Source organism: Anguilla anguilla, chromosome 6 (genome assembly GCF_013347855.1).
Source record: "Anguilla anguilla isolate fAngAng1 chromosome 6, fAngAng1.pri, whole genome shotgun sequence".
In the NCBI taxonomy this organism is placed as follows: Eukaryota; Metazoa; Chordata; class Actinopteri; order Anguilliformes; family Anguillidae; genus Anguilla; species Anguilla anguilla.
Window position 1 is genome coordinate 12,017,952 of NC_049206.1, and position 13,668 is coordinate 12,031,619.

Below are 13,668 nucleotides of genomic sequence, written 5' to 3' on the forward strand. Positions count from 1 at the left end.
GTCTGCCAATCAAAACAAACTAAACCTGAAAGAATATAATCTGAAGCTCATAGCATCCTCTTGTGGATGTAGTGAGAATGGCTACTAGGATTGCCTACTTATCAACAAGTCTTTACACTCTTTATACTGTTCAAGTGACACTCAATTTGAAGTCAGTTGTCATAACTTTCATCATCATTGACTCTAAATTCAGGAGTTTCTCAATTGAATATAGACTCAAGCAAAGTATTTTAATTAATAAGGAAAATGTATTTTATTCTTTTATATAGATATACAGTGTCATGAAAAAGAATCTGCCCCGTTCCTGATTTCCTCTGCCATTGCATATGAATAGAATAGAAAATGAACCAGAAAGATGTTGATCTGTGAAAAATCTTTATTATTTAAAGAGGTGAACACAAATTCAAGTAAAAAAGGTTTAGATACATACATTGCATACTTCTGTTTATTTTGCACCTCTCTATTGTGTTGTGTATAATTGCAAAAGACAATATGGCATGAATAACGCAAAAAAAAAAAAACAATAGATCTTGACTACACTTCATTGATTTAAAAATGGTACTTCTGTTTTTGGTAGGCTACAAAAGCATGTGAATATTTAAAACCTACATCAGCCTAAACTCTGCATCAGCAGTACAAAACAACTTGAATCCAAGATAAACTTTTTTTAGTTTTCTGTTAGAAAACTATTTAATTTTCTGTTTACTTGACAATTGCCTATTTGAAAATAAAATCCTTCAGAATTAATCCCTGTAATAACCCAAATATCGTTAAATGAATGACTGATTAACAAGTATTCAAACTAAATTTATTTTTATTTTTTTTCATAGAACAAACATAGAAAAGGCTTGTTCGTAGCGAATTAGCAAAAGAAAAATAAAAGTGACAATTTACATCTCTGTCATGTAGTTCCAGTTTGTGTTACAGTACATGCTTGTATATTGTTTCAACAAATTTTGGCAAATACTGAAGAGAATTTAATGCAGAATTGTTCAAATAAATTCATGTACTCAGTCACAGCCTGGCTGTTTGGCCAAATAAAACTTTCATTCCATATCCAATTGCATTCCATATCCACTTTTTGCTGCCTTTGCATGTAAATAAGAGTAGTTTGGTTGTAATTAAACACATTGTTTTTGAAATGCGAGATAATTCTGTGTTCAATGAAGATGGAATTGATGATGATATCTAAGTTCAAAAATGATTATATATTTGTTTGTAACATGATAATAAAAAAAACACATTTTCACTATACATTTGAAAAAATGACAGATTTTTTTTTTTTTTTTTGCGCATGTTAAATAAAACTATTCGGCCTTTTCTAAAAGGCTTCACTTGTAAAAACTAAAACTATAATTTAAATGTAAAACAAATTATGAATTAACAAGCAATATAACATAAAATGGAATATAATTGAGTACGAGAGAAAGATAATATTTTTTAAAAAGCCAGCTTTAACCCTAGGTGGTTTTTTCTTACTGAACACACGCAAATGTTTCAAATCTCACAGACCTGTATTTGTATTCATTAACGACAATGGGAAAACCAGATATTCATATGACAGTCAATATTAAAATAACCCGGTTTTGTCTCGTATACAAGTTACAGAAGGCTGCTCAGGACTTAAACGTATTTCTGGTTGTCGTGTCGGCCTCCCTCACTGTGCTCATAGACTGGCCTCTCTTGGGCGGGAGCTTTGTAAGCCACGGCATTGAAGCTGAAACATAAGAGAAAGAAAACTGTTACAAAGTTCACGTTTAGTTTAGCCATATTCATTCCGGTAATGAACAACGTGTAATTTGTTATATTATCCTGTTTGTTCTGTGAAATTGAATAGCTGTGTGTGTCACCTGGAAAACTGTGAGATACAGGAAATCCTGTTTTTGTAAATTTGAATGTATCTTAAATTACAAGATTAAATATTTAAATGCATACATGCATATTTTCTGTGACTGATAAGATTCAATTGTCATGTAATGGGTAAATCCTATATTACATTAGATTACATTTATGCACACATGCACACACGTACCCATGCTCGTAAACACACACGCACACATAAAAATAAATCAGTACGTACCGTGACTTATCTGGCACCAGCCCTCTGTAGGCTAGGCACCCTAAAATCCCACCAATGAACAGCACTGCCCCTCCTACCCAGCCTACAAATAGGGCGGGGCCAAACGTGTACCTGAAACGTAGAGAAACCAGAGGCCTGAGATCAAACAAACAGGTTCTCCAGAACATGACTAACTTCCCCTGAGCTGATACGAGTCCATACAAGGTAAAAAAAAAAAAAAAAAAAACGATGGATGCTGTGTAATAGCCTTCTTACCTGGGCGTTAGTGTCCCTCCAATACCACCCATGCCGCCACCCATGCCTCCACCCATGCCACCACCGTATCCACTGTTGTAAGTGGTCATCATGAAGCTGGACACGATCTGATTCGCGTAGACAGAAGCTCCGGCAATAGCGCAGAGGCCTAGGATAGAAACACATTGAAGGTCTGAGGAACATTGCTTCACCAATGCCAACTGTGGCCGGCAGCAGAAGGAAAGGGGGAAGGCATAGATTGGGAAACACTGTTGCAACACATGGAAAATATCGTACTGAAGGTCGATCAGTGCAACTTCAACTTTTAAAGGAACACCCTTGCAGGTATTCTGAAAAATAAAAACAGAAGGATGTGTTCAAATGAAGACCAGCATTACAGTAACCAGAGGGTCCTGTTGAAGATCTTTCTGGATTGCTTTGAAGCATTGGTGTAGTTTGTGAACTGTGTTGCCTATGTCCTGAGAACCACGTTGATCTATGTTTGATCAATGAGAATATAAAACCCGGAAAAAGTATTTGACTGGTCTTCCCGAGTATTAATTAATCAGCATTGTGAAGGCCATTTAGTTGTTTGAATGTAAGGTTGTAATTTAACTGAATTGTTTTTTTTGTCTTCATTTACAAATACAGTTTGAATATTTATGTCAGCACAGCCTTGACCTAAGCACACAATAGAGTATTACAGTTTGTAGTCCTAAAACCAGGAAGTGAATTAGCATTTTTGAGCCGTTGGTTTCCTTGGCAGATTTCCAATGTTATTTTTTTTTTGTCCTGTAGGGTTTTTGATTTATACAGAAAATAAGGTCTTTAGTTCGCATAGCCTTAAGTGAATGTCACATTTTGTTCTACGACATAAATTACACTCGATATTAAGGAATGTAATTTATGTCATAGAACAAAATGTGAAACTCGCTCAACCATGAATTTTGAAGCTGTTATGTGCATTAATAAAGTTGCTAGCACCTTTCTATATTAAAACTACAACAAACGGTCACAGAACGTAAGACTTTGATCAGATATACATAACTGGTGTACTTCAGTAGAAGAAATAGTTCTCATAAAACCATGTACATATAAGCTATCATATCATCATCATATCATATTTGGAAAAAGACATTGCTGTTGAGTTTTTTCATTTAAATGTTCGGCGCATTGGATTGTTGTAATAGAAAGATCTGCAGTGATTATCTAGCAAACTTGCCGAATCTTTGAAAAACTATCTGGATGGATAGATAATACTCCAGGAAAGTGAAAGAATACTATTTTAAGCTATAAATGTGAAAATTCATTGACAGGAAGTTACCTTTGTACAAGGTTATGAAAAGATGGGTGGCCACAGTGTCTATTCAGTTTAATCAAATTGTCTTTTATGAGAGTTTAATTCCATTGGTCTGAGTCACTGGTAAACAACCCTGTTCCTGGAGATCTACCTTCCTGTAGATTTTCATTCCAACCCTAATAAAGCACACCTCATTCAACAGTTAGATATCTCATTGAGCTGCTAATTAGTAGAGTCCGGTGTGGCAAATTATGGTTGAAATGGAAGCCTAGAGTATGGTAGATCTCCAGGAAAAGGTCTGGTTAAGTGCATTGCCATTAGACTGAGCTGAGGTAGAGGATCTGCGGGGATGAAAGCCTTGTGTACCTGCAATGATGAACATGATCCCACACGCCAGGGTCATGTTGGCTTTGGTCCCATCCTCTGTGCTCCCCATTTTAATGCACTTCAGAGAGCAAATGGATATGAGGACGGCGATCGCCCCCATAACGATGCCGACGATCATCAGGGCTCTCACTGCCTGGAAGCTTCCTGTGGGACAACAGAAACGACACCATGGACACCAGCAAAACTCAGACAGTACTAATAAGGGATTAATAGAGCAGTAAAAAAAAAATATTATGATGTCATTATTATGAATGTACATGTAGCTAATGTGCAAGCTAACACGACCTGGTATTACCTGTACATATGGTAAAACATTATTGTTGTTGTATGCATAGAATAAAAGTAAATAAAAATAGAAAGATTCTATTATGACAATATTTTTTGTAGAATATATTGTAGTTGAGAACAATTAGAGTGAGACTACATTATATTTTCAGGAAGACCAAATCAATACACACACTTGCATAGATTTTCACTGGGTTCTAACAAATCTGTTGATGTTTCACATTTACACTGTCACATCGTCATTTTGGTCTTGAAAATGAAAAGTTTTGTGTATCTTTCCATAAATGCTATGATAAAAATGTTATGATTAAAAAGAGAATTATTATACAGTACACAGTAAAATGTCCAGTGTTTATTTAACTTGTACAGAGTACATATGAGTCCAATTTAACGGTGTAATACAATGTAAACTCTGCCTTAAGATTTTTAAAAATCAGATTTAACCTTAAAAAGGGAAAACTTAATTTCTCAAAATGTAAAAAAAAAAACCCTTCTTAATCTTAGTAATCAATAAAATATTTTTTAAAATATCAAAATAATTTCCCTTCTAAATCTATTTGGGGTTTATTTCAACCATGAAACAAGATAAGTAGCACACAGATGAGTTTCAGTACTAGACGGACCTTCATTGAATCTGTTGACTTTATGATGCATGCATTCAGGTATTTAATTCAGTTCTCAACAAAACCTGGAAAGCTCCAATAGTAAAACAGTGTAGAATAAAATCAAATCAAAGTCTAATCTTAAACTGTTCTCTTACCTGGCAGTCCTAGAATAGTAAAGAAAGGCCGGCATTCAGTAGTACCATACGATGACCCAACACATGAAAACCACAGACCGGAATAAGTGTAGGTACTTGTCACTAATGTGAATGAACGGTCCTGAACACTCCACATGTCCATCGCTGTGGCGGCCGATGTCAAAAACAGCCCCAAACCCGCCAGCAAAAATCCCATTAACTGAAACATAGTGGCAGCCATTTTGTTTTTTCTATGAACTGGAAACAAAGCCTCCTGGACGACACGATGCCTGTGTAGTCATGAAATGGAAGCCAGTTCTGCATCTCTTATCGCTATGTACAAATGTGAAAAGCTTATCTAATGTTTGCTCACATTGTTCATGCTCTACCTGAGTTTCGTATATGTTTTTTTTAATTCCTCGTTTGCGTAACATGGGGAGTGGTTTGAACTAGACTCGTTATTTTTTTCACTGCTTTATCTGTCTTTTGTTTAATTCAAAAATGTATTATTTACTGTATTCAAACATGAACCCTCAATGCTGGCTTACACTTGACCACCAAAAGATCCAGTAACTGTAAAGAACAATTGGCACGTTGTTGAAAGAGGTTCTCCTCTTTGCCATCTTCGTGGCAGCAAATGTTTTGACAATCCTTACATTACATTACATTACAGGCATTTAGCAGACACTCGTATCCAGAGTGACTTACACAGGAATTACACGACTCAAGATAGTCAACAAGGGCCCATGAGTCCATTGTTTCGATCAAGACTCACGTGATCGGCAAAGCTATGTATAAATAACTCTTAATTAAGCTCATTATGACCTCTGTCTAACGTGCATGTTCCCCACCTAGTGTAACATTCATTTGTGTATGTTCCCTTGTCAGTTTATTGTACTTATACTGCCATGTGACTGGCTTCTCAGTCACATTTATAGTGTAAAATCAACTCTGATAGAGTACAGTTTATTCTGATAGCATAATCCATCTTATATGCATTTAATTTCTGTTAAGAGTTACATTTACACTGAGCACTTTACTGTGTACTACACCTCTGAAAGCTACTGCTCTCTTAGGCCCATATTTGTTCATAGCCATTTTCCTGGTAGCAGGTAGGAACGCCCTGACAGCCAGTCAGGAAAACAGGTGATTTATAGAGACATAAAATTAATTTAACAAAGTTTGTTTGATTTTTCTCTAGGTTGAGAGAGAGGTTTTGATACAGTCATGGGAGGGGAAGTGGTATTTGGATGTCCGTCTTATTTGTCAAGTTGTATTGCATTCATACAAGTTCCCTAAAATAATGTGTTCTAAATCCTAATGAGTATCAGTTTACCTGAACACAAAGCAACATTTACTCTCGATCCATGACTAAAATCATGCTATGTAGGAACATGCTTCATTTTGATACATGTGCCACCAAAAAAAATGTGTTTGCTTTTTGTGTGTAAATGGAAGAAAGGTAATTAAAAGGAACTTAACTTTTAGCTAACAATGGTTTGGCTCACCATAAAACACCTAAATATTGTGTAGAGTTCTCCTGAGTACTCTTCCTGAAAGTGGATTTTGCTATATTATTAGGGTTACATAAACATAAACAAACATACTATAAGTTGCAATATCTTTGAAACTCGAGTGACTTCACATAATGTTTTCTTCATCTCCTGATTCCTACCAGTTTTGAATTATCTATAGGCATTTCATTAGCCTACATGAAATACACTATATGATCAAAGGTATCTGGACACCCCTTGGTCTGGGGCTGTTTTCAATGGTTTGGGCTAGTCCCCTTAGTTCCAGTGAAGGAAAATCTTAATGCCACATCATAAAATGATATTCTAGACGATTCTGTGTTTCCCCAACAGTTTGGGGAAGGCCCATTTCCTGTTTCAGCCTGACAGTGTCCCCAGGCAAACAGCGAGGTCCGAATAGAAATGGATTTGTTGAGAACAGTGTGGAAGAACTTGACTGGCCTGCCCAGAGCCCTGACCTCAACCCCATCCAACACCTTTGGGATAAATTCGAACGCCAACTGCGAACCAGGCCTAAATGCCCAATCAGTGGCCATCCTCACTAATGCTCTTCTGGCTAAATGGAAGCAAAACCCTGCAGCAATGGTCCAACATCTAGATGAAAGCCTTCCCAGAATAGTGGAGGTGGTTATAGCAGCAAAGGGTGGACCAATTCCATATTAATGCCCATAGTATTGGATGAAAAAATGTTGGATGTCAGGTGTCCATGTACTTTTGGCTATATAGTGTATCACAACAAGGTGTGAAATGCACACACTGTAATCAAGACAACATTTCATTAATATGCAAATGTCTGAGACTTGAGCTGGGTTCAATAACATGCATTGTACTCAAGTAGCATTAGAAACGTAAATTATATCACGTTTCATTTGTCAGTTTCAAATGAATCAGTAACAGCTTTGCCCTGGAGGTGTACATAGGCGTACATTATATTGTCATGCAGTTTTACAATAGTGGGATTTTTCTATTTAATAAATCTTTGAATTATTGTCACAAAGAAATCCTAGGTGTGATTTCGGGCCTTGTGTTCATTCAACCTTTTGATGTAGGAAAAAAAAAATCCTTGATGATTCTATTATCGCTGCATGGATATGACAGTTTCGTTATGTGGCAGTGATATAACAGAGAGCAAACAGAGACTAATGGATAATGGACCTGTGGCAAGTTCAGCCAGGCAAACACAATAACCGATGCAAAAAAACCACATAAGATCACAAACTCCAAACCAGTCCAACAGAAGGCAGAACTTTCTCTTAGTTTTCAATGGATTTGAATGGGTTTCACAGCGACGGAACAATGACTGAAGAGACATTGAAATTCCTCAAGGCTGACAAATTCATTGAGTTCAGGCACATCGCAAAGCAGCCACAGAAAAAAAAAACTTTTGTATCAAAACTAAATAATGGCATATATTTTCTATTGCATTTTATTTATTTTTCTTTTCACTTGACATTGAATTTAGCAGAAGCAGCGGGATTTCTATTGGAAAAAAAACATTGGCAAACTATAACTTTTCCCTAGAAACAGTCATTTCATTTTAAAAAATTGCCAAATACCTTTAATTAATTTACCTTTTGGTAATATCTAACAATGGCAATACATTATTATTCAATTTTAAGTATTATTCATCAAGTAAGGTGTAGGTTTCTTAGTTTTATATAACAAATTCTCTCAACAACATTCATTATGGTTTAGATTTATGTTTTGTTTTTTTTTTTTTTGTTTTTTTTCAGTTAATCGTATGGGTCCTAAATGAATATTGGTGTATTTTTAAAATCTATTCTTAATTTTTAGGTCTTAATTGAAATTGAAACATCTGGAACTCTTTTAACCAAATTTTTTAAATGATTGTGAAGAACTTTTTGTTTTTGATATTTACCTCATTTTACCATATAGGAGACTGGATCTAAGGTATTGTGATTAAATTTAATCTTACCAGTTCTTATATTCCTCTGTACTTGTGAAAGAATTGATGATAAGACATAGTAAATCATCAGTATAATTTGAAGTGTCTCCTTTAGACGATTTATCAAACTGATATTCTGTTCAGACTTCATTTAAATTATACTGAAAAATGTGTTAGCCATTCAATATTTAAAGTTAAATATGCCTTTAAAATATCACAGCTGCTAAAGTAACTGCTATGACTGATGCTTTCCCATTTTCCACAAATATCACTTCTGGAATTTCTGGTTCTTAAAATAAGTAAAACATCCAACCAATCAAGTGACACAAAATGTATGACTCATGTATGACTGCCACAGGGATCCATCCCCAGAACCACTCGGTGACATGTTAGCGTGTCTGTGCCTTTTTCACAGGTCCGATTCAGAGCCCCCTTGTCAAGCACACAGTTCATATTAAAGCAGAAGGCACAGCAAATTCCAAGTCGGCACCCACCTGGCAGGCCGATGATGGTGTAGAACGGTCTGCATTCGGTGAACCCCGAGGTGGCCACCTCGCAGGTCTGCCACAGGCCCTTGTAGATGTAGACGGAGGTCACCACGTCCCCCTCCCTGTCCTGGCTGCTCCAGTTGTTCATGCCCGTGGCGGCGATGACCGCGACTACGCCCAACAGGCCGAGGGCAAAGCCGGCGGTCTGCAGCATGGTGGCACCCATCTCTACCGGACTGGGGGCTGCGCTTGTTCTGTTCGACGGCTGCAAGGTACCCGAACTCGGAAGCTACGAAGCTGCGTGGGGAACTGAGACTGAGCTGGGCGGATGACCTGGGATCACCTAGACTGCGTGACTCAGAGGGGGACCGGCCGGTCATGTGAGCACTCACGCCTGCTTTTCATAAATGCGTCCGGAGACGGGACCATCTGGTACCTTTCAGGTGGCGGTCCACCAACCGCCGAAGGGCTTGAGCAAATAAGAGCAAAGTCGCGCCAAGGCTGCGAACCACCCATCGCGACCAGCGTCTTACCTTAAATGTCACAGAAGAGAATAAATCGCCCTATTATGTGGTGACCTGGGGGATACTTTTTGACGTTATTGGGCCTTTTTTTTGACAAAGAGGGGCTTGAAGCAGAAACTTTTTACACACAAAGCCCTGTATCGCTAAGACTGAATTATGAATTATGATTCAGAGAGAAAGCAAACACCCTTCCTGACTCATTTCACAAGTGTGTGTAGTTTCTGCTCCTAATCAGTCTGTGACATGAAACCCATTCTTAGGTATTACGTTATGAAGGCAAACAGTGCCCCATTCCATGGTGAAAGCACGTTATGTGAGTAGAGTATTCGCATGCCATATACTGTATATTAGGTTGTATTTTTTTTTAATTCTCCTAAAAATGCCACTGGTTCTCTGACTCATTTTTTTCCTTTTAATTTTTAAATGACAGAAATGTCACATTCAGTAATAAGTAAATTTGGCACAAGGGAACATTTTGCAGTGCGTGGATCCTTTTCTTGGTCTGTCTTACAATTTTTATCCAGCACCTGCTTTTTAACTTTGAGATGTGCATGTTCTTTCTACTTTGTATATGACAGTTTAAACTCGGAAGTGTTTTTAAAAATTCCCAGGAGCCATTTTCCAGGTGTCTGAAAATGAAACCCAGGAGACCTATTTCAAGCATGCAGCTAGGGTAGGACCTTTAAATAGGTATGCGTATACATGCTTTGTTGAACCAACCAAACACCCTCCCTGAGTGTCGGTTTAAAAAGAAAGAAAGGACCCTGTGATTGTGGGTCTTCACATAAGCAGGGGCAGGTAGCTGAACTTGATGCCGTACAGGGCTTAGACACCAGCACCTGGCTCCCATCCCCATGTTCCTCACCCTTATCTTTCTGTCAACACTGGTAAGACTGGGCTACTGTGCTGGTAACACCCTCCTTATCACAGTCTATTCACGGTGGGTGAGAATTAATGTGGAATGAGCCAGTGCTGCCTTTCTCCTCTACCAAGGCTGGCCACCTGCGGATCTTGGGTAAAGCTGGTCAATCATTTTGTGAAACAACATATTTATCTGCAAATTGTCAAGCAATCCCACTAAATATTTCTACTTTTAATAATGAAATATTTCAGATCAGTTAATCTACAAGTCCATTAACGGAACAGTGAGTAAGTGTGACATAAATATGTACAAACAGCATAGGAAAATGTCTGAGCATGCTTAGAAATAGTCTGAGCAGCCTGTACTGCTCTGATATTAACACTAGAGGGCAGAGTGGGTTTAGTAACAGAAGTGCAAGTCAAAGAATCAAAGAACATTTGAATGGTGAACTGCCCACTGTACGTGGGCAAATAGTGAAGATATTTCGTCTGTCATTATATTGCAGGAGATTAAATATTATTCAGTGTGTAAGCCTTTTCCTAGACAATACTCAGATTGGGGGATGAAACATATCCAACCTCTTTCTGTATGGAATCTCATTTCCCACAACACCTGAAAGAGAGGTAGATATATTCATGGACACCACGCGTCATTTTTATCTTTAAGATTTGACTTTCCATTCTACCTGAGGAGTTTGAATGCCAGGGATTTGCAGGGGTTCTCAAACTCCACCTTGGAGGACCACTGTGTAAGCTTGTTTTTGTTCCAATTGCACCTCCAACTCAGGATTTCTAACAATCTGCTAATCTCTCTTAATTAGTCATTTAGTGTCTTTTAATGTCTATCAAACAATTTCCATTCTTAAGTTTTGATTGATCCAGAGATGGGCTATAACAAAAACGAGCATGCACAAGGTTCCCCCAGGGGGAGTCTGAGGAACCCCTGATTAACTGACTCGCCAAGTATTGAGAAAAAGAGTTAATTGTGCTGGAGAGCTTGTTCACAAGACACTTTTTATAGAAAATAAGAAAATTCAGAAAAACGACATACATTCTAACACGGTAACAGCAGAGGTTCAGTAAGATTTCAGAGTATGGTTATAAATGCTTAATATATGATCAATAACCATTTAAAACATTACACAACTCATTTCTGACTCTGATTAGTCTAAGTATTGTTAAATGTGTTATTAAAAATGAGACTGTGCTTCAGTGAGTCTTGCCAGAATTAACGTGTCTAATATCTGTTCAGACAAAGACAAAATCAAGGACAAGAAAGAAAGGAGATTCTGGTTCGGTTAGCTCACTTCAGTTAATAATTTAACTTAAGGTAGCAAACCTGCCGTGTACTGTACGTTTTGCATAATAGTGAGCGAGCCTTTATTAGCAGATGGCTGGCTTTTGTTATTGTGACTGTTTTATTGTGCCAGCATGACCTCTATGTTAGCTGAGGGGGCTATATGTCTAGACAAGAAAGGAAAGAGACGGCAGCAAAAAATAGCTTTTTGCATCAGTGTTGAAATATCATGCTTGCTTCTTGTTCACTATAATGCATGATTATTTTGCATATTTTATTTTCATTTAAAGAAAATAGGACAGTCCTATTCAAATACAAATACCGCTTGATGATATACTATAGGAACTAGGTTACATTTTTGTTAGATTTTTTTTTCACAAATAATAAAAACTATTTAAAGAAAATAAAGTGAGTGTTTTAAAGCCAAGGGTTACCAAGGGAGGGGCTATGACACGGACATCATATGACAGTGCTTTGTTTAGACAAAGGGGAAAACCACCTAATAACCAGCCACAGTTACCTGATCCATTGGTATCTGTGGATACCGATTATACCTCCTGGTAGTGCAAACAAACAGTCTGGATATCATTACTTCCGCCTTTAAGCTAGGCTATTTCCTTTCACTGGCATTACCTTACCATTCAGGATAAAAAAAATCTGAAATCACCTCACCAGATGATGTGTCCTGGAGTTTCAGATATATTGAGGGATGGGAGAGAACTTTTTACAAGCCTAGAGTAATTAACCAATCAGGGTTCGGCAGGGAGCATTGACGGAATGCCCACATCACTGACTGACGAGCCTCCATCCGTCACGCATTCAGCAGCGAGATCTAAATTAGAGAGCCAATTATCTCCACTAATAGCCCTCTCCAATTTAAGCTGGGAGACAATACGGTTTGAAGAGAATGCCTTATTAAGGACTCGAACGCCACAATATCGCCTTTATGTGACGATTCACTGGGCCCGGGCCCGTCGCCTTGTTTTCTCTTCAGTTAGCCCACCGCTTTCAGTGATTAAGTGTCTATAATTATTTTTCAATTAGGGCTTTGATCTGGAGTGTTCTGTACACAATCTCTCCGCACTGGGAGAATGAAGATGACGGAAAGTGTGTCCCCGCTGTTCTCGCACAGGCGGTGTGAGGGAGATAGCTTTACAGAAACGGCAGCATCCATCAAGGAAATGATATTTTGGGTGCTGGAATCGTGTTTGTGCTTTACCCTTTAATGAATTCCTTGATCAGTTGACAAGTACATATTTGTCATGCTTAGTGCACGCCAATGCCTCATGATGTGATTTGTCTAACTAAAATTAACAAAATGCTTGCAATGCATGGGGGTACACTAGAGGGAGACACACAGGCAACCCTCACATCAACAGTTCTGCAATGATAATTCTTCAATCTGGCAGCAAGGAATGGCCCAGGCACCAAAAGACACCACGTTCCAGGCATTCTGGGCAATAATGAAGAATCTACCAGCAACCTGCAAAGACACTTTTAAATCAGTGGTAGTCCATCCCTGTGAGATTGACAGGTGTGCAACAATGGACCAACCACAAAATCCTCACTCGTCCTCACATGGGGTTACTAAAGTTCCCTTGAGTTTCATGCTTTTACACACCTCCAGAAGATTTTGATACCTATCCCACACACTCTCATTTCCCCAGCTTGTCCGGGGGTTGAATTTATACAGCTGTTTCGGAAAACTCACATTTCCTACTGAGCAAAAATGGAGATTCAGGCATGTCCACCCAACCTTTTTTTTATTGCAACAACTTCTGAGGTTCTCTGAACATAACCTTTTCCCCTTTGATGCTTCAGCCTTATTGCAATGGCTTGACAGCTGCTGAATCAAGCACTCAATGGCATTCATGCCACGAGATCTGAGTCACAAATTAATTCACTCTATCCGTAGCTGCAGTGCTAATGAAGAGGTCCTCCATTCCATTCCTCATGTTCACACAAGTGAAGGAGCAGTGGGTCAGCTGTGGAGTCGACCTGAGTTGCACAGCGAATGAAACGGCAGAGCCATGTG

General features: G+C 38.2%; 1 protein-coding gene across 1 annotated transcript; it reads right to left on the reverse strand.

The window, feature by feature from the left end:
• Positions 1-1,623: 1,623 nt before the first annotated feature.
• cldn18 (claudin 18) lies at positions 1,624-9,177 on the reverse strand. The gene is made up of 5 exons (XM_035422329.1): positions 8,958-9,177; positions 3,981-4,145; positions 2,336-2,483; positions 2,081-2,191; positions 1,624-1,717 (listed from the first exon to the last, which is right to left on the reverse strand). The coding sequence occupies exons 1-5, from the start codon at positions 9,175-9,177 to the stop codon at positions 1,624-1,626; spliced, it is 738 nt and encodes a 245-aa protein (XP_035278220.1).
• Between the last annotated feature and the right edge of the window lie 4,491 nt (positions 9,178-13,668).